General features: G+C 36.1%; 5 protein-coding genes across 5 annotated transcripts; 2 read left to right on the top strand and 3 right to left on the bottom strand.

The window, feature by feature from the left end:
- Nucleotides 1-5,363: 5,363 nt before the first annotated feature.
- Nucleotides 5,364-5,978, top strand: EV154DRAFT_420865 (uncharacterized protein; the record flags this gene model as incomplete). The annotated part of the gene is made up of 2 exons (XM_051595974.1): nt 5,364-5,473; nt 5,531-5,978. The coding sequence occupies 2 exons, from the start codon at nt 5,364-5,366 to the stop codon at nt 5,976-5,978; spliced, it is 558 nt and encodes a 185-aa protein (XP_051457561.1).
- An 8,391-nt stretch (nt 5,979-14,369) lies between these two features.
- On the bottom strand, nt 14,370-15,211 carry EV154DRAFT_481544 (uncharacterized protein; the record flags this gene model as incomplete). Its single annotated transcript, XM_051598396.1, has 5 exons — nt 14,370-14,514; nt 14,559-14,638; nt 14,710-14,771; nt 15,054-15,091; nt 15,192-15,211. 5 exons carry the CDS (start codon nt 15,209-15,211, stop codon nt 14,370-14,372), a joined length of 345 nt encoding a protein of 114 aa, XP_051457560.1.
- Nucleotides 15,212-16,330: 1,119 nt separating this feature from the next.
- Nucleotides 16,331-17,335, top strand: EV154DRAFT_481543 (uncharacterized protein; the record flags this gene model as incomplete). Its single annotated transcript, XM_051598395.1, has 3 exons — nt 16,331-16,354; nt 16,533-16,619; nt 16,742-17,335. 3 exons carry the CDS (start codon nt 16,331-16,333, stop codon nt 17,333-17,335), a joined length of 705 nt encoding a protein of 234 aa, XP_051457559.1.
- Nucleotides 17,336-22,817: 5,482 nt separating this feature from the next.
- Nucleotides 22,818-23,119, bottom strand: EV154DRAFT_563623 (uncharacterized protein; the record flags this gene model as incomplete). The annotated part of the gene is made up of 2 exons (XM_051605796.1): nt 22,818-22,846; nt 22,900-23,119. The coding sequence occupies 2 exons, from the start codon at nt 23,117-23,119 to the stop codon at nt 22,818-22,820; spliced, it is 249 nt and encodes an 82-aa protein (XP_051457558.1).
- A 114-nt stretch (nt 23,120-23,233) lies between these two features.
- EV154DRAFT_588843 (uncharacterized protein) lies at nt 23,234-25,635 on the bottom strand (the record flags this gene model as incomplete). The annotated part of the gene is made up of 3 exons (XM_051606840.1): nt 23,234-23,557; nt 25,030-25,467; nt 25,534-25,635. The coding sequence occupies 3 exons, from the start codon at nt 25,633-25,635 to the stop codon at nt 23,234-23,236; spliced, it is 864 nt and encodes a 287-aa protein (XP_051457557.1).
- Between the last annotated feature and the right edge of the window lie 1,859 nt (nt 25,636-27,494).

Genomic DNA, 27,494 nt, shown 5'->3' with positions numbered 1-27,494 from the left:
TCGCGACACACATCATACATTTTCACAGAATCAATTCTGCCTTTATCAAGTAATCTATGAATAGCCTCTGGAGAAGGAAGTAACCCGCCCAAGTCTAAATTGCAATTAGTATGAAAGGAAGTCTGTGAGTCAATATTTAATTTACCTGAGAAAGCAACAGGATCAATGTAGGAAAGAAGGTTTCCATTGACATGCTTTACGACATCACGCTGGACCTGTCTTGAAACACCGTTATGGTCCAGAAGCTTAATTAAGCGTATGCCAAACTTTTGGATTATGTTACGGTTGTAATCGTGGTCAAAGTGCTCGTATCTGATCGCATCTTCGAAGATGAAAGCATCATCGCGTGCTAGTTATTGTAGCAATACATTGTAAGTTAGAAATTCGTTACTATATTTTTAATTATTATTACCTGCAGCTTCTTCCATTACAGTATCATCGTCCGCATAATGCTCATCAAGATTTTGGACGGAAGTAAGCTCTTCTTCAGCATCATCTTGTGTATTGGTATTGATATTGTTCATTCCACTTCTTACTGCAAACAAATGGAATTTTACTCTTCGTTGATGCTCGACCATTCGAGCATGGTTTTCATAAAGACTGTCGCAATAGCTGCATGTAAAGTTACGTGATAAAATCATGGAATTAAATCGAGGGAAGTGCTAAAGAAAGATGTCGTAATCTAATCCCAACATAAAGTATTTAACGCAGTTGCATTAACCACTAGATCCAATTTTGAATCCCTGACAGCTGTCATTACGTATTGCAACTAGTGCTAATTTTTTTTATATAGTGGCATGGTTTATCTCATGGATATGATGTAAAAACCATGACGTACAAGAATATGGAGAATATATATATAGCGCGTTTTTTCTGGCAAAGCGGTTTTTATCAATCTACATCATAAAATAATTTGAAAATGCCCGCATATAACACAAATGACATGGTTCGTACCATCATCGAACTTCAAAAGCTAGTATTTGATTTGCAAACCGAAATCCGATCGAACTACTCCCAGGTAAACGATCGTCTTGACGCCATGGAAGAACGGTTGATTGGAGGGAGCGTGACTGACATGACACTGAGAAGAGGTAATCATAACATGGCATTGGTATACTTTGACATACAACTAACACGTGTTTATAACAGTCGATCAGATGACCGAGCAATCGGCTGTTAGAAGTATCGCTCGTTTTCCTGGAGGTAAAAAGCCTGACACTGGTATTGTAACCGAAAAGGGTAAACCTAATAGGATTACTGACAGAGAGGCACTCTGGGAGTTCTTGTTGTGTGTTCGACCTGATTTATGTCATACACCTGAGGAAAGTCAAGAAGAAATTGAAATGAAGAACGTGGAATTGAAATCCTAGTATGGTGTATTGAGCGATTATGCTAAATCATGCATCACACAATTAGAGGCAGAGGTCCAGTCAAACCCAGTTCGTAGCATAAAGACATGGGGTATGCATTCCCGTGAGCTCAAGATGAAGTATATCCTTGCTTTGGAAGCGCTGGCTAGAAGAGGTAAGATAGGTTAGGATCAATGCTTGGATCACTGGGGAGCTGAAATACTGCTGGCTAGTGATGCTCAAACACATTGGGAGATAAGGTACGTACATTATAATAAAGGAAGTTCGTTTATTGTTAAGCAACTAATGTAATATTTGTTTTGCAGAGAGTGTCGAAAAAGAAGTCAAGCTCTTTGTCCGATGATGAAGAGATCATCCCTCCTGGTCACGGACTAGAGCAATCAGAGAGTTTCTCTATACCCAATGAAGAGCAGTCTGGTAGAGAAAATGATGATGTGTCTTTGGAAAAAGATACTCCATTAGCCAGACGTGGTCGCAAAAGAAGGGTTGTCAATAATTAAAGAATCTTTTAGGCTAATTCGCACTTTTAATAATTCATATAAATAAAAAACTTGCGGATGACAATTTTTCTGCCTTTCTTTCCTGTTTGTATTCTTTTTTTTTGTAGCCAACATTTTTTTATTTTGTAAGTACTGTCCTTCATGTAGTAGTAGACAATACTAAAATATATACCGTAAATAAATGTAGCGTACAAAACACCAATATTTATTATTTCTGTATATTTTAAATTGCCTAAGATTTATGTGTACATATCCGCCATATGCTGAAGGTAATAGTCATATGAATATCCAATACGTCTTCTCTAATAAATTGTATAATAATAGAGTGCATAGATTAGTCTCTGGGCTATAACGGCGGATTGAGGTAGTAAATGTTTTTTTTTGGTATAAAATTCTTCTCTTGGGCCGTAAAAAAATTTTTTTAGGCTGTAAAATTTTTTTTAGGCTGTAAAATTTTGCTTTAGGCTATAAAATTTTTTTAGGCTGCAATGTTTTATTCGTTTAGGCTGATAAAACTGTTTATGTCGATATGCTGCTACATCTCTCGAGGGCTCGCGAATGTTTTCTGTATACATTGGTGGATGTTTGGTTAGTGTTATATCAACTGGGCCAGTCAATAGAAAGTGGCAAAGGATATTATGAATGTAAGTGTGCCCTTTCAAACTGGAGCTGATATGTACATAAATTAACATTTAGTAAGTTGTTCTCAACCTTCCTGCTTGGAAAATCGCCTTTTATAGATTTTGGTACTTCCGAAGGAAGTACTAGTCCTTTTTTAGGCTTTGTATACCTTCTATCTATGTCGAGTAAAATTTTTAAAAAAATAAAAACAAGGATTAAAAGCGCAATTTTTACAGGATTAACCTGTAACTAAGACCATAGCTTCTTGAAACCATGATACGCAATGTGGCTTAATACGATCTTAATCCCAGGGGGTCAAAATTTACTCGCCGTATATGGTCATCTGTATACCTTCTATATACGGCGACCAAAATTCAATAAATTGGTATATGTCAACAGGATTTTACTTAGACACTTTGGGACTTTTACCAAGTCTTATAAATGCTTTTTAAAGATATATGCAAAGTTTCAGCTCAATACAAAGACCAAAAATGCACTCTAAAAATCGACGTATATAGAAATTTATGTTACACTGACGTTTAGATTACATAACACTATAAAGCACCATTATAATGTAGAATGTTTCTTTTTTCAAACTATATTATTGCAAAGAAAGTTACATAAGATAAGGTAAAGAGCGCATAAAAATTAAAGAGTGTTGAGGAATCTAATTGTAAAAAAACATAATATTTATTTAGATTGCCTTTTTTAACGAGTTGATAAAGCTTTTTTTTTCCTTCCATGTATACCTGATTCTTAAATCAACAATCATACAGTTTTTGAACCGCTTAATTTTTTGCTTTCACAGATTTTCGAAAATAATTTCTAGAAAGAAATTTAAGAAACCTAATAGATCTTTTTATTTATTTTTTGCTTATGTTTCTCTACTCAGTCATTTATAATGAACAGTCTATAAACAAATCATAGCAACCACTTAAGTGCGTCAATTTTCATAATTTGTTACGATAAAATAAGCATCTTTATACTCTATGATTGCAGCGTAAATGTAAAGCTAATTTTAATTCCTATACGTAATATCTCTACTTACTGTTAAGTGAGTATCAAGTCTCGATAAAAAAAATGATAAACGTGATTATAGTCATGATTTAATGTTATTAATCAACGATTTAAAAAAAAAGAGGTAACCAAAGTCAAATCAGTGGATAAATGTTTTTAGAACTACCTGTCACAAATGGCAAATAATAATAGCCTGTCATTAACTTGCACTTTAAATTTATCTTATTACTACTCAAAGCAAACGCAATTTAACTACATAAAAGAATCCAAATCTTTCAAGCTTGAAATTATGATACTTTTTGAGGCAGTAAATAGGTGGTAAGATCGATCCAGTGTTTAATGCTCAAATTAAAATAATCTCTGATTCATTGTATTCATAGTAAAAATACATGAAGAATAAGTTATCAACTGCTTTGTAAATCTTATTAAAATTTGGAAAAAGGTTGGCTGGCCTAAAAAAATACTTTGTCCCAAAGCCGTCTGTATGGAGAATAATAGTTATTTTAATCTGTCACCGTTAACCACAAACACACAGTGTAAACCACTGCAGCCAATAAAAACCATATTCCACGTTGTGTGGAATAGTTAATTCAGGTTTTCCTTATGCATTATATTATTGGAGTCATTGAGTAAGTTACAAAAGCTTACATTGTGCTGTATATTAGATAAGTAACAACTTGTATATCTGGTAAATTTATGTCGTTTTGACGGGTTTCAATGCTGCATTTAAATTAGAATTCAAAGCAGCTCATATTTATTCTATTGGTAACAGTAGTTGTGTTAAGTTCTGTTTAAAATGAAGACAAGTTTTTTCTAAATCAATTATTGCACATCAGAATTGCTATTTGTCGCAATTATACTTCTCAATCAGCTTTTTGTATTCCTCACAGTCGAAATAGAAGGTTTAAAGGCCGAAACATTCTTTTTTAAAAAATAATTAAATTGCAAATTACAAAACCGATACACACACACACATTTAAAGCCATTATTCATATACTTGTGTACTGTTAAGAGTAGTGTTATTATCTCATGCCACAAATGCTAATGATAAATCGATTTCATAGCTATTTCTGTCAATTGGCACTGAATACTCACTGCACATGCTGTAGCTATAGAATATTGAAGCTTTTACATTGATTATAATATAATGTTAACTGAAGAGTAACCACTGATATATATATAAATATATATGTAGAGAAGAAAAGCAGAAAAAGCACATTTCCAATAAACGTGATTCAACTTATGATTATTTTACAATTATAATCGGCACTTTAGGCTATCGTTTTGAGTAAGCAGAATTTGCCTTGCTGATAAAAAAACTTTACTAATATATAGATGAAGACTATTATTTTAGCATTTTTATTTTGTATGATTGCCAAAGTTTTTAAGCATATCTGTCATCAAACTTTTATAGTCGTAACACATTTTTTTTTAAATCCAAATAATTAGACGCTTTTGCTGAGATGAAAAAAATATAAGGTTCATTGACTCGGTACTACATTAAAAATTCACCTAAATAAACATTTTCTCCAACAAAGACCAGCTTTAAAGTGAAGTCATTCTAAATAATTATTGATGTAATTATTCAGAAAAACAGGCAGTATAATATTGATTCGATTATTTTGCTGTTATTATATTTTACATTTTATTGTGTTTTTTACATGTTTGAACTCGATCATTTGGAAAACCATGAATGTATCAACTGTGGCACCTGTTAGTAAAGCTCTCAACGTGGGCTAAAACCTATTGGTGCATACGAGTCGAATTAAAATTACTTATAAAAGTATCCAAGAAAATTCGGCTTTCTTTTACTGCTTTTGCTAATTTGATAATATTTCACTTTAATATATTGCATATGGTTCAATCCATCGTTTCCACATTTTTCGGCGTTTGCTTTCCACATACCGTAGTATGTGACGAAGATAACAATGAGGCATTTATACACCTGTATGAGGCTTCTTCCGCGTATGTATCATTAATCCTTAAAGTCTAAACTTTTATTAACGTCTGATAAAAAAAAAGTAAATTCAGTGTCAAAGTTATTACGACAATAGTTTTATTAGAGAAATGCGTTCGAGACTACTTTCAAATTGATCTCCATGCCTTTTTGGGAAAGAAAGAGCCCTTGATGATGGTCGTAAATGGTGAAATGGAACAACAAGCACTTGGCAATTCATTTTTGGGTACTATTTTCGAAGAAAAGTTTCATCTGAAATGTCTTTCTGCATTTATTTTGCCATGTATTCCATTAATTCCTGAACACATGAAAAGAATGGTACATCCCGACATATCTCCAAACCAATTTGAAGAAGGTGTTAAGAATGGTTACTATATGGTCAACCTTTCCGTAAATCAAACCTTTGGTCCTCCCGATTTTCATGCAACTGAAGGTACGCTACCAAAGATCATCATGTGTAACTCTAAATTGCGGGTTTTGATACCATCTTGTATTACCTCTTACTATATCTAGAAAATGAAAGTGAAGAAGAAATTGCTGTAGATGTTAATATGCAACATAATCGAAATTTCCTCCACTCTGATAACGATGAAATCGAAAGCCAATCGGATGCTAACACTCAGGAAAACAATGAAAGTGTGGATATGATGGGTGATACCCAAGGAAGCGGAACTACAAATGGCTACTCGGTAAATGACATTATTATTGAAGATTCTGAAGAAGAAAGACATCACTTTGATAATGTATCATTAGTGGACGATGAAATATCCGAAACTTCACGTTTAAATGAAAGTGAAATCCCTGGGAGGTCCGATACCTTTTCTCAGGAACAACCACCCAACATCCCCAATAGGAGGTTCCAAAAATTTGGAAGAATCATTTTAGACGATGATAGTTCTAATTCAAGCCAAACGTCTAAATCTACTTTGTCCAGTAGTAATACTCTGAGTATTATTGCTGCATTAAAAAAATCTCACCTTCAAAATAGCAGCCAATACAGTTCTTCCTCTGGTAAAAGCAAAGGCTCGTCTACCACAAGGCCTTTCCGCTTTGGTAGCAGCAACACAGCTCAACAGAATCTTGATATGTACATTGCAAATTCAAGAAGTACTATGTCGTCTTCAAAATTTTTCAAAAAGGCAGATGTTATTGACAATAGATCAATGTCTAGTGTGCGACAAGAAGAAATCAGTAATTCACAAGGTATGACAAACTTGATAAGATGTGTAGCGTATTACTACAAAATATTTATCTTTTGATTGTTAGAAGTAGAAGAGGATGTTATTTCAGAAACCTCTGAGATTTACCAAAGGCAATTTAATCCTGGGCCATCAGTCATAAAAAAATCTAACGTGAGATAGCAAACATACATTAAAGCAATCAATACAGACTAACAATTATAATTGATTCAGTATGGCAAAAGAAAGAGAAACATTTCCATCAACAGTAATACAGGATCATATGAATCCTATAATACAAGATCTATAGAATCAGGTGATACGGATATAAATTCGAACAAAGAAATTGTGCCATATCATGACGACCAGCCAAACGATCCTGATAATTCTACGTCAGATAATGAATACTCTTCCGAAATGCCTAGAAATAAAATTAGGAACAAAGGTAAACATCCTGCAAGGAACAGTAGAACAAAAGAAAGTTCGAAAGGAAAAGAAAAGGCAGGAGTTAATAAGAATGATAAATCCAAAAAGAGTTATGGCTCTATGGAGCAGTATGTTTTTAAAACATAGCCATTTTTTTTTTCAATAAATATGCATATAAATTACTACGAACAAATAGCTGTTTCAAATTATTTGAATTATCAATGTCCTAGTAATTGCAATATTCGATATAACTGTAAATTCCAATATCTTGCATAATTTTTTTAAAAACATACAGCAACTCATAACATATCTGTAATATACCTAATGTGACAAATGTATTACAATTAGTTTACTACCTAGAATCATGCAATAAAAAAAATCGTTATCATGATTACCAACTCGTGTATACTAATTTTATTGTAACACAGCTCACTCTTCTCTGACGCACAGACTCCTGGCATGTGAAAAACAAGATATACTTTTTCTTCCCATGAGCTATATGTGCCTACATTAAAAAATATATCTTTCCAATTCTGGTCTAAAGCTAAAAATTGAAATTACACAAAGTAGTCAAGCACATGGATCAAAGTTACACAAAAGCAATATAACGCCAACCATATTGTATATGCAAATCATTACAGAAGCGAAACAAAAAGGAGGGCACTAAATATTCTTGATTTCTAGAACAACTTACTATTTGCAAAAATGATTGTTTTTCTTTTTGCTTATCACAAAAAATTAGCATTGCGCAATATAGTGGCACTAACTAAATTCTTGAATTTTTTACTGGTATACATTATTATTGTAACGTAACTCTGCATATTAGCTGATAAACGTTGCTATCAATTTGTACAAATAGTTATGAATAATGTTACCTTAGTATCTAATAAGGTAAAAGTTTGTAAAGAAGGAAAATAAGCTACCCAAAAGAAAAAAGTAAGATATAAAAAAAAAAAAGGAATAACGAAAGGGACTGAAGATTGACTGCAAACAAAGTGAATACAACTTCAGATAATTGAATACAACTTCAAAACTTGAATACAACTTCAATGCTTTAATACAATGTTAAATCGGATGCCCCTTTTTAATAGCTTTACGTCAATTTAGCGATAATAGAAAAATGGGCTCTTAAGACAAAATACACACATAATTCATGACGACCAAACACTCAATTCTTAATACGCAAAACACACATAAGTCTGAAAAAGTCAGTGCTAAATCTTAATCCTCAATTTTCATTGTGATGACAGAAAGAAATTCTTTACCTTCGATTACTATCAACTTTTCACATCGTGCTACTTTTTTTGTATGAACTAGATTGCTACATAACACATTGAGACAAGTAACGTTTTACAAATCATGGCAATTTTTCTATAAAAAACCATTTCTTTGCAATGTTGCTGCTATTCATCTTTAAAAATTAATTAATTCAAGAAAAATGGTAACAGCTACATGTGATAGAGTTGTCGTGACTGAAAGCGTCCCAAAAATGAAAGTTTTGAGTGGACAATCGATTTCGCTCGAGTCCAAAGGTGTTGATGCCAGTTTGAGACTTGTGTTCGTGGTATCTGGCCTCAATTATCCCATGATGTTCTACTTTTTGAGGTTTTTTAGAAAGGGAACTTCCCATAGAGTAATTGGTAATATATGATTTCAATTCACTTTGAAATTCGCTTTACTGATAGAGTCTATTTTAATACTATTAGGGAGTCTAAACGTCTCGGCCTACACGTTCGACGATTCCAACAAGGCTTTTGCTTCGGTAAGAATTGGAGTAACTTCTGTCTCTCCAATTAGGGAAGTTGATCATGATGGTCATGTAATTGGTGTTGCTTTTTCTGCGGGTTGTATGCCGGCCTCAGAAGATATTTACCCTTCATCCGTGGAGTACATGAAGTGTAAATTTATTATGTTTAAGTATGTCTGGGACAACTGGAACAACATCCACTTGGTAGAGGGAAAAAACAAGGAGATTTCCAAGGAATCTTTTTGTGAGACCCTTGAGGATCTTTTCGAGGACTTGGGTAAGCAAATTTCCAACCCATAAATAGTTTTCAGTATCACAGATTTTACTAACAAAAATTAAAGTTGTAATGAAACTCTTGCTGCCAATGTTCAATCCCATCGCGGTCCAAGAATCAATCGTCAAGCGATTGAAAAAGAACTCAGGCGTAGCCAGAGCGGAAAAGAAAGTTGTGACAAAAGTTCCAAATCCTGGAGTTAAGACCTCCAATGTCCTGTCAGAGTTCTGATCTTGTCCGATCTTGCCTGATGATACTATTCCCTTTCGACGCTGCCCTCTTTGCCACTTCCAATAACATGGAAATTTAATTTTTTTTTCTATTTTTTTTTATATTTGTTTTTTAATAAACATATCAACATGAAACATTTCCTAATTTTAAATATTGGTGATCAAACAACTTATTGTGCCTGAAAAAAAAACCATGAAAAGTATAAATAACCGTGAATCAATTATAATAAACTTTTCTAATTATACATAATTACAATAAGCGCTAAAATGTCTACAAGCTCAAATATGAGAGACTTCATGTCCAGATTCCGTGTTCAAGACAATTCTCTAATGTCTTTTTCTCATGTGGAACGAAAACAAATTCTTGATTTTCAAGCCTTTTCTGCTAAAAAACCTGATGGTGTCTGTTGCGTCTGCTTAAGAAAACTTTATCCTGAAGAAAGTTTCTATCGTAAAATAGATAACATTGATTCCTGTAATTGTTCCCAGTGGGGTGTCACTCCTTTGACAAATATTGATGACAGAGGGACAACTACATACATGGTTTGTAAAGACCATTTAATGATGGAGGAAACTGAATTTCCAATTTATATTTACCCTGGTACGTTTAGAGTTAGTTAGAAATACAGTGAACTTCAAAACTAATTAGTAGCATAATTAATAGGTGATGTCTTGGAGGAAACTAAAGGTCTTAATTACCGTGAAAGATGTGCACTCTCTCCTATAAAGTTAATGACTCAAATTACACGAAAATCCAACATTCAATCAGGTTATATTGGTCATTATGAACTCTCTGGTGCTGTTGGGATTAAACACAATTTTGAGTTTGCTGAAATGGCATATGGTAGCACCCTTGGACTTTACTATAAGCGTGGTGATCCTCGAATCATTAACAAGAAGAAGGTTATTACTGCTTATGAAGCTTTGAAAAATGTTCATCCTCTTTTACAAAGATATGAACTTCCGCCATTGATGTTTTCTCTTGTAAACTACCACATTAAAGAAAGCTCAAAGTTTATCGGTGTCAAAAAAATTGACGGGCAAATTCAATGGCCTGACAATTGTTTATTTGCTGAAAACAATGTCAATCCCGAGGCTGCTGGTGTTGAATTCTCTGATTTAATTATTGGAAAGAATGGCTCCACTGGATCCTACATTCGACTGTCCACAGAAAGTTTACTTGCTTTGATGTTTCCTTACTTGTATCCCAAATGCCAAGGCCACTTTTCTATGTGCACTCCAAACGAAGAAAACACGTCTCAAGCAGAAAATCATGGTGGAATTGCAAAGGCTACACTCTTCAACGAAACATTGAAAGGATACACACGATTAAGATTACTTATGGCTGACCGTCGTTTTGCCCAAGATCAAGCTTTCATTTTTTTTCTTTTGGATTGTATCGAAAGAAATAATATTGCGTCATCCAATCGACTGGTTGTGAGTACTAAAGGAAGAAGCAATCTCAGGCAGTGCGACGTAATTGACCCCTCCACTAATACCTACAACAAAAGTATTACTTCTAACGTACCCTATATTGTCCGTTCATCGTTTTCTTACAAGAGAAAAAATTATCTGAATTTGTCAACTGTCTTTCAAAATCTTGGCTCTCCACAACTTTTTTTGACCTTCAGCTGTAACGATTTTAGTGATGATTTCTCAGCAGCTACTGGAACTAAGTACCCTTGGGATGATCCGGTTCTTTTTTCCAATCACTTTCATCGAAAATGGCGTCGATTCTTTGACAAGTATGTGCTTGGTCATTTTGCTAAGACAATCGGAGGTATTGACGATTATAGTTGGGTATTGGAGATACAGGATCGAGGCAGCCCTCATATTCATTGCGTTCTTTGGACAAAAAAATCTGTTGAGGAATTGATTGCTTTGAATGTAATTACCTGCAAGTTGTACTCAAAAAATTTTAATGATGATCCTTTGATGCATAGGCTGGTCCTGAAACATCAAATTCATGAATGTCAAGATGTGTAAGTAAAAATCCTTTCATCGTTTCTTTTACAAAAAATTAATATATACATTTTAGGTATTGCAAACTGCATGTCACTGGTAAATGTCGCTTTGGATATCCAAAAGAGCCAGCACCAAAGACCTGAATTTGTGGGGGATGCCTGTATCTATGAAAGAGGAGTGGAAGACATGAAGGTTAATGGGTACAACCCCTACTTGCTAGGTGTCTGGAGAGCAAACATGGATATACAGTACAACAAAGGTGAAGCAGCCGTGAGATACCTTGCTAAGTACATGGCCAAAAACGAAACGGATGCAGTTTTTGAAATCAGCAACAAAGGCAGTTCGGGTAACTATAAAATTCGAAACGAAAAGACCGACAAGAGCACTTCAAGAACAGAATTGTTGGCGCTGTAGAAGCTGTATACGACATTATGGGATGGCATAAACATCAAACCTCAAGAGTGGTAAATTTTATACATACCAGTTTGCCCGGTGATGAGCGAAGACTATTACGACGTGATATCAAAGACCTTGATCCTAACAGTGCCATGATTTTTACTCGGACTCATGTTGGTAAGTTTTCTTATGTAAATTTAAATAAGATATCAAAAGCTAAAACGTATTATAGAAAAATATGAACAGCGCAATGGTGGCCGCAACTTGACTATCACCCAATTTTATAGCTTTTATCGCGAATCCCCATATGAAGGCAATATAACTGATAGATCAAATGGTGGTCTGTTTGAACGTTTCTTTTTCCCAGATCCTTTACCCATGTTTATATTCTCCAAAAAAACCAAATACGTTTTACGCAAGAAACAAGCATTCTGGCGAACATTTAATCAGTCTGAGAACAATGGCGAAAAATACTACTATCAACAAATCGTCCTCAATAAGCCTATATTTAGAACTACTTTTATCGCAAAAAAGGGTAGCTATGCATCCTGGAGAGGTAATAATATACATACCGCAAAAATAAAAAAAAGTCAACTAATAGCTTATTATTATAGATTACTTTGAGCATTTGGTTTCACTCGGCCCTGAAAATGGCGGTATTCATATTAATCGATCTTACGATATTAGCAACTTATCTGACGTGAACGATTTTGAAAGAGGCCTAGACGTTACTCAATCTGAACTCGAAATTATGTACACCAATGCTAATGAAACTCAAAAAAGCATCTTTGATAGAGTAAATGTTGAGCTGGCTCACAACTCTGTCACATTTGTGTCTGGTGCGGCTGGTACCGGTAAATCCTACTTGCTCAAGATGTTTGAAAGACATTACAAGATAAAAGGATACAAGGTAAAGTGATAGCGTATTTATCTTTTGATCCACAGCTCTAAAATAACTTTTTATTAATAGATATTCAAAATGGCTCCTACTGGGGTTGCTGCATTCAATGTAAGCGGAATTACTATCCATCGTTTTTTTGGAATGGGGCCTTCGTCGCAGGAACCCAACTATGTGAAGCTAGATGAAATGATAAAACTTTACCCAAAAGTTATGCTATTAGTAGACGAGTTTTCTATGATCAGTAATCAGCTTTTGAATATCATGAATGACGCTTTGATTAGAACAACACAAAGAGCAGCAGCAATGGGTGGCATAAAAACAGTTTTTTTTGGGGATGTCGCACAGTTGTTACCCGTATGTATCAATGAAGGTTTAATCTGGGAATCAGCTGTATACAACTATTCGACCAAGTTTACACTGTACACACCAATTCGCCAAGTTGATCAAGTTCTTATCAATGTTCTAAACAAAGTCCGTGTATGTAATTATGACGAAGAAGTGATTAAGTTCATCAATTCCCGGACAGTATTAAAAAGTGACCTTCCTGCCAACTGTTTGCGCCTCTACACAACTAGAAAAAATGTCGACAGAGCAAACATTAAGGAGTTTTGTAATCTTGCAGGCGAATCAATGTCAATTCCATCAATCGATACTTTCAATGGCGGTAATAGAAAATCAGCTGCTAGGGCTCTAAAAGAAACAAGACTTCTTGAAGAATTACAATTAAAAATCGACATGCCGGTCATGCTCCTTCAAAACTTGCGGGTTTCCCAAGGCTGGGTAAATGGTACTTTGGCAACAATATCAGAAGTAGACGAAGAGAATGTATTATTATTAAAGCAAAACTCTGACGGTAGCCACCAAACACTTTGGATTCAAAGAATTACAAGATCTATTCCAGGCACAAGCTATGTGAGATCCCAGTTTCCAATTGTCCCTGCTTTTGCTACAACAATCCATAAGGCACAAAGCATTACAATCGACTCTGTGGCTATTCACTTAGATGACATGGTATCTCATGGTCAAATGTATGTAGCAATGTCTCGAGTAAGAAAAGCAGATGATCTATATTTTTTTGGCGCAGATCTACCAGTTAGAATTAAAAGAAAGTTCGGTGTGAATATTGATGCTATTGATATGATTCAGTATTCCGAACAAACACTTTACACGTCATAGTCAATACAACTACTACAATCTATAATTAACCCAGACAAATATATAAATATATATCACTCATTTAATAACCATATAAATAACAATACAAATTTTAAAACATTACAATAAATAATAATTTTCAAAAGTCTATTCACTCTTAAACAAAAACACACTTAATTACACACTTAAGCACCAATACACACTCAACTACATGATTGGAAGAAAAAAAAAAGTTGAAATATCATCAAACCCCCTCGTAATTTTAATTCTCTAAAACTACAGTAGACTGCTGTATGATACTCACTCTCTCTTTGTTTTATAGTAATGCTTAAACAGTAACTTCTCTCCTTTTTAAATTGGGTATTACTCTTTTCCCTCCTCCACGGCAACTTACGACAATGTTAGACAGCCGGCAAAACCTTTGCCTTATTTTTAAAGTAAAATACAAAATAAACATTGAATAAAATAAAAACTTTTTCATTTAAATCCTGCTTCTTTCTTATATAATTTATTTTTTGATTGCACAAATGTATAAGATCCATCAGTATCAATAGTATTATAATTAAAAGTGATGTACTACGTTTTGTCTAAAAGGACGCTATATTGCGGTAAAAAGACGCGACAGGTGGATTTTAGTAAGTACCACGAGTGGTATAATTACGCAACATGCGGAAAAAACCCGCAACAATAGGTGGTAAAAACCCGCAATATGTAGCAAAAACCCGCAACATTTGGTGGTATAATTTTGGAGTTTTACCACATCGGGTGGTAAATGAACTACAATTCCGCAACATTCGGTGGTATAAAATAGACGTTTTTACCACCAAATGTTGCGGGTTTTTACCACATGTTGCGGGTTTTTACCACATAGTCCGCCACTATGTTCACTTCTTTCGATGTTCTAAAAATATAGAATTGAGGGCTTTTTGGGTTTCTATCGTGTTACCACTACCTTTTTGAACTCCGGATTACCCTTTCAAATATTTGAATATATACTTGGAATACACAGCGGCAAATTTGTATCCTACTCCTTACTAAACGTTATGTTTTAAGGTAAAGTAAAATTATAAAAAGACTATCGGAGTAGTTTGAGACTATTTAAAAGATTGTCTTTTAATAATAAACGAAATGTACCAGTATTTATATAAAAGACTGTCGGCTGTGTTCATATCTCAAGTGCTGTCTTGAAGTTATCCTAGATTAACCAAAAATGTATGCGATTATTACATAGTACTACTTTAGTCTTGTTCAAATAAATGTGAAGTTTTTTAAATCTCCTTGCTTTAAACTATATTTGAATTATTTCTCAGACGTACTATATTGGACTTGCGATGTAATATCCTTATAGTTCTTACTATGACATTTATTGTAAAGCTTATATCACAAATGGTATTAGCGTGGATAAGCCTTTGTCAGATCTAATATGGCTATATTCTTGCTAGGTCACCACACACTCCTCGGGTACTGTAGTCATGTCTATTTAATTCTATTTCTGTATCCAAGATCTTATCTGTTTTTTCTTTTTCTTTGAATTAAACTTTTTCTACTCTCATCCATTTTATATATGTTAATACTAATTGATATAATGCCTGTTTCTTTGGTCCTCACCTTAATAATTATTCTGTTCTGCTCTTGCCCCGCTCCACTTCTCACAGGCCTACTAAGATGAACAAGTCGTCTTGATTAATTCTGTTTCTAGCTCTGTTAAATACACAATTACTAAAACCAGTCTCCAAAGCAATGATACGATTAGAGCAGCATTGGACTAAGCAAAAATGTGGTAGACTCAAAATGGGTTACATGTTTTGAATAAAAATGTTTCAGTAAAGGTTATGGAAAAAAAGGGTTTAACATCTTATAAGAGTGATAATAGCTTATATATTTCCTATGAAGCGCTGTTAACCGGATCCATAACTTAATAATAACAAAAAACAGAAAAATAAAAATGTTTGGAAAGTCTCCCTACGAATCAGTATGTGATGTCATTTCACAAAATACGAAAGTCTTAAACGGTTACGATACTTTGGAGGGCGCTGTTTATACCTTTTTAAAATTCAACGCACGTTTAAGGATGTTCTGATATGATTTGCTACTTACCTTATATGTGAAATTAGCTCAGATAATTCCCATAGAAGTTAAGAATACTTGACCCATTTCGGAACCATTTCTAATTTCTTATAATCTATTTTGGTCATTAGTTTAATGTAATCAGGGAACCCTTAAGTATCGGATCTGTAGGGATAACGGACCGGAGTACCCTGAAGTCCCCGGATTTTCAGGGATAACGGACCGGAGTACCCTGAAATCAACGGATTTTGAGGGATAACGGACCAGAGTACGCAAAGCTATTGGATCTTGACGGATAACGAACCAGAATTTTCAGATTTGTAGGATTTAGGCTGCTGACATGAAACAAAATATATAAAGATCTTAAATAGGAGATGTACTAATGTGTACAAGCTCCGTTTTTTTTTTTTTTTTTTTTTTTTTTTTTTTTTAAAAAAAATGTTTTTTTGCCAATATTTTTTTCCTAAAATGAATTCTGTCAAAAATAATGTTGCATATATTTTTATTATTAATCTACTGCTTAAAAATGAAAAATCTGTTAGCATTGAACGTGAAGCCTCCAAAAATAAACGGTCCTAAAATAGACTACTAAAATTCCAAAATACAAAATAAATTTTATAACTGTTTCCTTACCTTAATTTTTTTAAAATGAACAATCAAAACAACAACAACAACCCTATCAATCACCAATTTATTGAAGTGACACCGAATTGTGTAGCATATGGTAGCAACGGTCGCATGCTACTACTGTTTCAGAAGAACAGGAGTTTCCTGTCGTTTTTCCTGCTGCTGCCGCCGTTTCCCCTGCTATCCGGGTGCGACTGTTGATGCCACTGCTGATGCCACGGATGCTGCTGCCACTTATGATATTTCAGATACGAGCTACACTCGCTCCAACTGGAATTCGGCCTGGACCTTTGCTCTGATTGAATTGTAGTCTAATTACAACAACCGGTTGTATTCCACTCGTACTTTAGCCGAACGAAATGAGTTGTACCGTGTCATATTGCACGCATTCAACTCCAACTCCAGCACCAATGGAAAAATACCTTTGAGTGGTTTAAAGTCTAGGTGGTCTGCTCTATGTGCTGCCTTCAGATATCGAAATGACAGGTTGAGTGCGACTGGTACGGCACCATTTGAAAACTGGGCTCACCATGTCACAATGGAGAACGCCACCCGTGAGGTGCCCACTGTAATCCTACCTACTGTGTATACCTCTCTTGCAAGAGAGACGATCGATATTCGTGGCCAAGTTGTCGGTGCTAGACAAGAAAGGACCGTCGAAGACAATGGTGCTGACGAGGGTGTGACTCGTGGGGCTGCTAGTAGAAGTAGAGCCGTCAACCGAACGATGGAGTATCTGGTTACCTCAATGAATGAGATTGAGGCACGTTGTTTTGAGCTCGGAGAGCCTGAGCGTATAACGTTCAATAATTACCTTGCTCGTTCGAGAATGTTTTTTGGTGAGACGTTAGAGTCCTTGGAGAGACAGGAACAGGTGCAGTCTCGCATCGCTGATCAGATGTAGGCCAGTCTGGATATCCAGCGCCAGATGCTGAGGGTAATGAGAGGGGATTTCGGCTCAAGCAACAACAGCAACAACAAAAACGGTGCCAAAACAACAAAAATGGCGTCTACAACAACCTCGACGATGCCAACAACAACAATGGTATCAGCAGCAGACGTAGCACCTATCACAACGTCGACTGTCCCAAAAACAACAACGGTAGCAGCAGCAGCCGTAGCACCAGCTACAATGCGTTTGAAAACGGTGGCAAGCATTACACCAACAACATCAGCCACTATTTCCGCCCTGATGTCAATGGAATTCCTGAAGTCTATGACTATCAGTTCAACAGTCCTTCTGCCAGCAGCACCAGTGCCTACAACAGGACCGACGCCAACAACACCAACACCAGCAACATCGTCGTCAGCAGCACCTTTTCCAACAGCACCCACCTCAACGACACTACCTCCACCCCCTCTGCGAATGAGATGACGATCGATGTCAATGTTACGACGGTTTTTCCTATTCCGTCAGACTTACTTGATGTCACTTGTCCTTCGTCCGATGAATATAAACTTCATAACATCGACTAAAATATAGTTTGCTTTTGTTTTCAATAATAAACGTGTTTTTTTAAAAATAATTTAATACTTAACATATTTAAGGAAAAGCTGCATTAAAGATGCGCAAGCGGGCAATGTTACCTATAAAACTTATTTCAACCTGCTCTCCAACTTGAAGACCAGCAGGTTCTAGAACCACACCATCGAATCCTACCTCCTCTCTTGCCCTACATGCGTTGTGTAGAATAACACACGACCCGATGATATCATTGATGTCCAAATACAATAACCTCAACCAGTTAGGATAGTTTAGAGGTCACCGTATATATGTTTTTGAAATACAACGCACGTTTAAGGACGTTCCGATATGATTTGCGTTTTATCTTATATGTGAAATTAACTAAGATAATTCCCAGACAAGCTTAGAATGGTTGAACCATTTTTGAACCGTTTCCAACTGCTTATAATCTATTTTGGTTGTTAGTTAAATGTAATCAGTGAACCCGTAAGTGTCGGATCTGTATTGATAACGGACCAGAATTCCCTGAAGTATCGCATAACAACGGATAGCGGACCGGAGTGCCCTGAAGTCAACGGATTCTCAGGGATAACGGACCGGATTACCCTGAAGTCAACGGATTTTCAGGGATAACGGACCGGAGTACCCTGAAATCAAAGGATTTTGAGGGATAACGGACAAGAGTACCCAAACCTATTGGATCTTGACGGATAACGGACCAGAATTTTCAGATTTGTATGATTTAGGCTGCTGACATGAAACAAAATATATTGAGATCTTAAATAGGAGATGTACTAATATGGACAAGCTCCGTTTTTTTTTTTTTTTTTAAATATTTTTTTATCAATATTTTTTTCCTAAATTGAATTCTGTCAAAAATAATGTTGTCATATTTTTTTATTATAAATCTATTATTAATCTACTGCTTAAAAATGAAAAATTTGTTTGCATCGAATGTGAAGCCTCCAGAAATAAACGGTCCTAAAATGGACTACTAAAATGCCAAAATACAGAATAAAATTTTTTTACTGTTTCCTTACCTTAATTTTTTTTAAATTGAACAATCAAAACAACAACAAAAACCCTATCAATCACCAATTTTTGAAGTGACACCGAATCGTGTAGCCTATGGTATCAACCGTCGCATGATACTACTGTTTCAGAAAAACAGGAGGTTCCTGTCCTCGTTCTTGCTGCTGCCGCCGTTTCCCCGGCTGTACCTGCTACTGCCACTGCTGATGTTACGGAGACTGCTACCACTTTTAAGTTTCGGATACCACATACACGCACTCAAAATGGAATTCAGCTAGCACCATTGCTATTATTAGAGACTTTAGGGGATTAATTTTCACTGTACTAATAAGTAAATTTCACGATTTTGAAATCCGATGTTGCACAAGATAGTGTAAGTTTTCATCAATTTTTACACTATTAGTGAAAACGCTTTCACTAATCTTTCTTTGAAATAAGCCAATTGTAACTGTTAATATTACATTATTTTAGCACCGATTTTTGCATTATTATGAGTCTATAATTTCATGATTTTAGTCGTCTTTTCTTACTTTTATCATTTAATAAACATAAAACATGTCCCGACAAAGCACAGAACCTAACAATTCCGGCTACAGCAGTAGCAACAGTAACAAAGACAACAATATAAACAGCAATAATGATAGCAACAATGACAGCAACATCAATTTTATTCAAGAAGGTAAATTGACTGGGTCGAAGTCTACTGAGAAACGTGGTCAATGGTCAGAAAGTAGAAAATTGGCAGCCGTTGAGGCCAGGATATCTCATCGTCCTTTTGACAAAAAAAAAACAATGTAACAGTAGCATGGGATTTAGTTCTCCAAGAAGTCAACAAAGGAGACCCTCATTTGAGGTCTCTTGGTTTGACTTCATTAAGAAACTATTTGAAGAAAGCAAGAAAAGAAATAATAGAAAAGAAAAATGCGGATCGACTTGCCAGTGGTACAAATGATTCTGAAACGACTCTCGAGAATCGACTGAGCTCAATGGATGATGAGGTAATTAATTTAAAAATTTGATATACTACAAGGTTTTAATGATTTCCATCGATTAAACTTAAGATGACTGAAGTCGAGACGAACAAGGATGAAGAAGATGCTCAGGCCAGCTCTGCCCGCATAAAAAAAAGAGAAGCCCAGGCAGAGTTATGCTCTCAGTCGTTACAAAGGAGTGAACAAAAAAATAAAGGCAACTAAACGTGAGATTAAAGAAAAGCACCCACAGATATCTCAGCAGCCAGAGGCAAGAGAGGAGATGTATGTGATCGAAGACGATAACAACAAGATGGAACGTCTCACACAACAAAAACATTTTGATAGAAAGCGTGCAGTAGAGGAAGCACGAAAGAATGAGTATGCTTTTGCTTTTGCTGAATCGGAAAAGCAGATACAATACCAGCGTGCTTTTTTGAGCGATGTTAAAAGATTGATCAACAAAGGCAAAGAGGAGACAATTGCGGCTGTAGAGGCAAGCCAAAAGAAATTTGCAGATGACATTAAGATAAATCAAAAGATCTTTGAAGATAACTTGTTGACATCTGTAAATAAAGCAATATCGTCTCAAGCCAACGCTCAGCAATACCCTCCGCAGGTTGTCTATCCTTACCCCCCAAAACCACCTCAACAAATACGTCAAAAAATGTATCAACTTAAACAAAACGACTTAAATAAATTTATTAAATATTAGATATACTGTCGATATATTGTTGTAACGTAGGAGGTGATAGTCCAAAGTAAAAGCTGGTTTGATTTCCATTATTAATAGAGGTATGTATATTTTTCAAAAGGGTTGAAACAACATAGAACATTCCAACGCGACTTAGAAACACCTTTTGTCCTGGTCTATATCTGACGAAAGCAAACAGAGTTGCGACATGCCCAAACTCCCACTCCACACATTCCCTGACTGAGGACATCATTTCGTTTGTTGTACGTTGATTATCTGTTAGAGCCAAACCAGTCAAAAAAGGTCTAATAAGGCAAGATGATGGCCGATATGCGGGATCACCATACAGAGCGTCGAATTTATTGCCAATATCTTTACAGACCAAGATTTCATCTAATTCGCTAATGATATCTGAGCTATCCAACATGTTCATGTCATGAATCGCCCCAGCAAATGGTCCACACAGGCTAACAGTGATACCGTCAGGAGTTACAACTGCTTGGTATTTCAACCCGTGCCCTCTCACATGACCGTTGTATACACTACCTTGATTTTCACCAGGTCTACACACAGCATTCAAAGTTCCATCTATAAATCCAACGACCTCAGTATAAGGCGAGCCTTTCTGAATGATAGCTTCGCTGAATCGTCTCAAGTTTTAAGGTCGTAAATGATTTCTTGTAAGACGTATACCTTCGTTTTACTTCGAATACAATAATACAATCATTTCATTGAATATCGTACAAATAGTCGAGTAGCTTATACCAAAAAGGAGTTCAAGATCAATCAATCCAGACGGATAGGCAAGCCTACGAAGCATGATAGCAAATGCCTCAATGGTATCCCAATAAAATTGTTGGGATGTATTTGCACGACAGGTAATCCTCTCAGTAAGATGCATGCTGATCACTACAGATTGTATTTGCTGATACGTAAATCTAAATAGATGGATACTCATCTCGTCAGTGAGGGACTGGATATATAGACGTTGACCATCATTCTACATCGTGGATGGCATATCTTCCTCGAAACCGTCCTCGAAATCGTCCTCATATTCGTCCTCATATTCGTCTTCGAATTCTTCTAGAGTCTGTTCCTCTACTTCACGTAGCCGGTTGTAGGCACTGGTTAAATTATTTCTCCACATGTTAATGATATATTCAGACATTTTTATGTATTGTTTTAAAGATTATTTGAGAAGAAAAAGAGAGTAATGCCATGAGTTCATGTTATCATTATATTTAAGTCGCTGATTCATAAATGTCTGACGTTATTGGATTATATGTTACGCTTTATTAGGAAAGTGCAAATCTACGATGACATCAATATTTATTACCAAAAAAAAAAAGTGTAAAAATTATTGAAAATCTAGTCCCCTAAAGTCTCTAATGTCATGGATGACGCGGAGATGCATCTTGTGACGATCAAGCTCGTGACAATAATGCGTAAGAATACGACTGACGCTTACTTCTCTGTGTTGGCGAATCGTGCTGCCTTGTTGGATACTGTAACAAAAAGAATTGGAACAAAAGATGCCTTTGAGACGTTGTTGCAGGCGGATAACTTGCAAATGTTTACGTCCCATTTGAACCAGTTGCAAGCTACTTTGACTGTACGAAAGAGGGCGGGTTATGAGATGACGAATATTTTGTGTTGGTATCATTACTTGTTGGTGATGGAGTCTAAATAACAACCGGCCCACCTGCCGGTCAAGATTTAAATGACGACCAGTCAATCGGCCGGTCGACAATTAGAAAACAAACATTCACTCCACCGGTCGCCAGCAAAAAATCCCTCAATGCTAATAAAGGTTCCCCGTATGTCTGGTTATTTGCGTCGTAACTGATGCATCGTTGAAATGATTCCATGTCTTTATAAATCGGCAGTTCTAACGAGCTGCTTTACAGTTTAAAAGAGCCAGGTATTCGTAGTAATGTGTAGTGGGTTTTAGGTTTATAAAAAGAAAAAGAAATTTTTTTTTTAAGATTTTATTAAATACTCACCGGAGCATCACTCAGAAAAAGGATTGTTTATTATTTATAAATGAAAAAGAGATTGTTTACTATAAAAAAACTATTCTTGACAACCTGGAGGAATATGGGCAAAGAGCAGCTTGCCCTTCACTACAACAAACTTACCATCAGCTCCAATTTATGGGATGATACGAAAAGTATCGAAAAAGGCCCGGTGGAGTAATTGATGAAAGTGAGTAGCTTCCCTTTCCTCAACCATCCATCATCAGGTTGGCATATACTACACATTTGTACGCCATATACCAACCTTTGTGAATGGGTTTTGGACCCTACCATTCACCATGGCTTGAGCGAATGCCAAACGTCGGTCGTCAGGAACAGGAAAGACCAAGCAAAAGTACTGGATGCGGTTATCCACCTGAACATTTCTGATCTTGACCCGGACCTCAACGCTGTCATCTCTTTCTGCCAGTTTCAATATGGAGAAGGCATCTTCAAAATGGAATATTTCCACCAGATCCACGGCGACGTACGTTCTGCTGGACTGCAACATGGACGAAATGTCAGATACGTAATAACGCAAAACAAGGGTGTGTGCTTGTTTGTTTAAAGAAAGAGCAGCGCAAAAAACATCCAGACGAGGCACCATGCCCTGATTAAGGCTTCCCTACAAGGCCTTTCCAAAAACAGTGCCGACAGGTGGTGTTCGCATGGTTGCCTTTTGTCTTTTAGCAATTGGTGACTCTGGCATGGGGATAGCTCTTTTCGTAGATTGCTCTTGGCATATATCCATAGCATCATTATCATCCGAAAGGACGGGCATCCTATTTGCATGAGGCATAGGTAGCATAGGTGATCTTGTTGTCATGGCCGAATTGGACATGGAGGTGGATGGCGTGTTGCCAACGTTGAATTCATGTTTTTCGAACATGACTTCTTGCTCGTGGTTAACTTTACCTTGTTGCTTGAAGATCCAGTATGAACTCTCTTGCTAGAAAAAGACTTGGTAGGAATAGCTACGGGGAAAAAAGAGGATTAAAATTGGGATACATATTTCATTCTTTCCAATTAAAAAAAGGTCTTACCACTGTTGAATGGCATTGGAGTAAATAGATTTTGTTTTGAAAGAAATAGAATTTATTAAAAGATAATAATAAAGAAGGAAATAAAGGTAATCCAATTCAATTGCTTTTATACCGATTATAAAACAATGAATCACTTCAATTTTCAATAAAAGTATTTTGCATGATTTATCTTTACGTGCGATACGTTTAGGAGAAGGGGTATATCGCACTGCATAAACACTCTTTTTTTTTCCAATCATTACGTGCACAGCGTCGATCTTGGTGCGCATAATTTTTTTTTGTTATACATCGAGTGCCTTTTTTAAAGATATTGGAAAGTGGTTTTTTGTGGTAACCTCATTTTACTATTATCCGTTTTTTTCCTTGTTCAAAGACACCTTCACTATAACATGGTATAAACAAATGAAAAGTATAATCAAGTAAACAAACGTCATAAAGTAGTGGCACTCTTGCAAAAGACTCATTAGCCATGGCACCCCCATTCTCCATTAAGAACACTAAAACATGTCATGAGCAATAGTAAAAAAAAAGAGAAAAAGATGGCAACTCGTGAAGATTGACACCTCCCCAACTCCATTACTATTACCGACCGCAAAGCCAGAATAGTCAAAGTGTCTCCCACATGTATTTTGGAACTGCGTGAGGAGTAATTTAAAGATGTGTACAGCAGGATTCGGGAAGCCGTCTTTTGCTATATTTGGGTTTTTACCGAGATTTCCTTTTTTTTGAATTTGCACAGACAATCAACTTTTTTTTACAAAAGGAGTAATGCAGAATAAAAAAAGGGCGTATCCCTGATTGTACGCAATATCAGGTATGTAGTCTCTCGCCCCCCTTTTTTTTCTTGTATAATGATTTCTGTAATCAAATGTCATCACATTTTAATAGTCAATGTTTATTTGGTATTAGACAAAATTAATACAGTACACTTACATAAGAAATAAAGAGATAGAACTATATCTCCATTAGACCACCCAATGTCTAAAGAATTTTTAAAATTTCACTAAACTTTTCGTTATTTCTGTGTCACCACTTCCATTTTCATCACTTGTCCTGTAACAAAATAAAAAGGATTAGAGTGCATCCGGAGTTCAACAGCAAAATCAATTTTGTGACATTTTGAAAGATTTAACTCGGACTCGTACAAACAATAGAAAAGGAAATAAATTCATAGCCAGATTTTATATGGGGGAAGGTTTTTTTTTAAAGAAAAAAAATTTCAGGATGTTTATTTATTTTTGGGGGGAGTCTAATTTTTGTTTTTGGGGGGGGGGAGTCTAAGGTTTTTTTTTTCGTTTTTTTTTAATGGAATAAAAGCACGTCTGTGTGATCGATATTCTTTGGAAAGCTTTCTGATAATCTCATCAGCCTCCATGACATCTTTACACTTGCTATACGCATCGATACATCTATAGGCACGGTTATAATACCGTCTATTGATTTTAGGACCGTGCACAACCTCATCATTGTCCAGAAACTCATGGATTCTAGACGTCAGAGTATAAAAGGAGTAATCACTCATCATACGTGAATATCTTTTGGCTGCACCCCAATGTCTTTCAATCCAGTTAGTCTCACAGTGATACTTTGGGTATAATGTAAAGAGGTGACCAGCCTCGAACATCACAGTCTCCAACATATTCTTCTGCGCCAGAAAATCAGGTTGCTGAGAGACCAGGTACTCCGCACAGCTGCCAGGTCGAACAGCAGGATCATGAACTGTACCAGAAGGGCATACCTTGCTCAGCGAAGCATTCTTGTCCAACAAGTCGCGCTCCCTCAACAAAATGAGCGTACCTCTGAAGACCTCACCTGCCTACAAAATTTAATGAAATAATTGAAACTTAGATTTTCATATCATGTATTAAGTTCAAATATTTACTCTTGGAAGCCTGTATTGATACAGGAGGTCTTTAAAGGACATTGGTTGCTGCTTTGCCCTTCCGGTAGCAACAATCTTCTTCACGGCTTCCAGATTCACCATCTCTGTCCGGTACATGGGCTGGGCCTTCACTCAACCTTCCTTATCAGTAAAAGTGGTATCCCAAAAACCTATACTTATTTGTATCTTTATACTCGGTGACACCGGAACTCGTCTTTAAGACAACAAGAGCATCATCAGGTATGACTTTGTGGTTAGAGCTCTGGTCAAAGGCAAAGATACCAATACAATCAGGATGTAATTGATTAAAAGGAGGAATTACATCTTTTAATTGATTAGTTAAATCAATGTTCGTCCAATAACCATTGCTGTTACTGTTACCAGGAAGAAAAATAACTCTTGAAGTTATTTCAATACCATTGACGGTACCTCTCATTGTTCCATGGCAAGGACACATGAACGAGCTAACCATAACAGATCTTAATTGGCTCTTAGGAATGATCATGGATTCGTTCTTCGCACACCAACGAGCGACTTTACAATCATTTGAATAAAATATTGATTCGTCGTGAGTAACTAAAACCATCTTCTTTTCATTTTCCTTCAGGTTGGGCTGAACTGGTTCTGAATTCTCATCGTCGAGTGTATAGGTTTCCATACGTTTGTGCCATTCCATCATTTGTTGGGCCCACTTAATACGATAGGAAATGACGTCCGGCCGTTCATGTCCATCAAAGTAGCATTGATCTTTTCCTATGCACATACCACAAAAAAACATTAAAGTTTAACCATTAATAACTATTAATTAATTGCATCTTGTATTTACCTGTCTTGTATTCAAACCCCCATGACTTCAGGTGAGTTGACAAAGCATATTTGACAGAGGATGTACTTCATCATTTACAATCACATCTGCATCAACCTGTACTTCCGTGGTCATGGCCAAGACCTCCGGTAAGACGTGCTGTCTTAAATAAAGTCGAAGAGCCGGGATACTTGTAAATGGGGTTTTCTGGCCACGAATGCACTCCACGCATTTCTCTTTCACAAAAGGATCACTCAGGATTGATCTCCTCTTCGCATGCGTTCCTTGTTGGTGGAGAGGGATACTTCCGGTCTCCAAGTAAAGCCCCAACCAAATAAGGGCTACGCGGAAACGGTAAAATTTTGATGGATCGTGCCAGCAGTTGTTGACCACACGATCTGCTGCATCAGAATACGCTTCACCCGCCAAAAGAAGCACCATCATTTCCTTCACGATCTTGTATTTCAGATACTGAGTGACACCTTCCATATGTTCTTCTCCAATAGATGCATTACAAAGAACCAATTTTGGATCAATGAGTGGCAGCATTGTATTGATTCTTTCCAATGTTGCTTCATCAGGAAATCTGGACTTGTGTGGCCTCTTTTTCGTCTGCATAATGGGTGCAAGTTGTTTTGTCAACTTGAAAAAATCGGGCAAGGAACGTGTGCCCACAGCGGCTTTTATCCAAGCAGACTTCTTTCGACTGATAGTTTCGCGTGCGTATTTAATTTTACGCGTGTAGCTCTGCGCACCAGTGGTCTCACTAGAGTTTTTCCACGAGATGGGCATAACTTCGACATCACCTTGAACATCTTCGGAATGTTGAATTTCAACATCGCTGAACTCTCTCACAGCAGCCTCAGCAGCCTCAGCAGCAAGCATTGCAGCTTTCTCTAACGTTGCAGCTCTAACTTTTTTTCCTTGGTTCATTCTTTTTCTTGATTTAGACATTGGATATGTTATTGTTTGTTTTGATAGATGATAAAAACTTTGCAAAACGTCAAAAATTAAACACTCAATCCCAAACCTTAAAAATTATATGATTCAAACTCCTATAGAGTTTCGTATGGAACTTTGATATAATATTACTAATCTTTCAGTCAATTTATCAATTGGCGCAGACTAATATAACATATCCATATATTTACAAATA

The sequence above is a fragment of the Mucor mucedo genome (genome assembly GCF_025094135.1).
Source record: "Mucor mucedo strain NRRL 3635 chromosome Unknown EV154scaffold_46, whole genome shotgun sequence".
Taxonomy (NCBI): Eukaryota; Fungi; Mucoromycota; class Mucoromycetes; order Mucorales; family Mucoraceae; genus Mucor; species Mucor mucedo.
The sequence above is the reverse complement of the archived record's forward strand: the minus strand, read 5'-3'. Positions and strand labels throughout refer to the sequence as shown.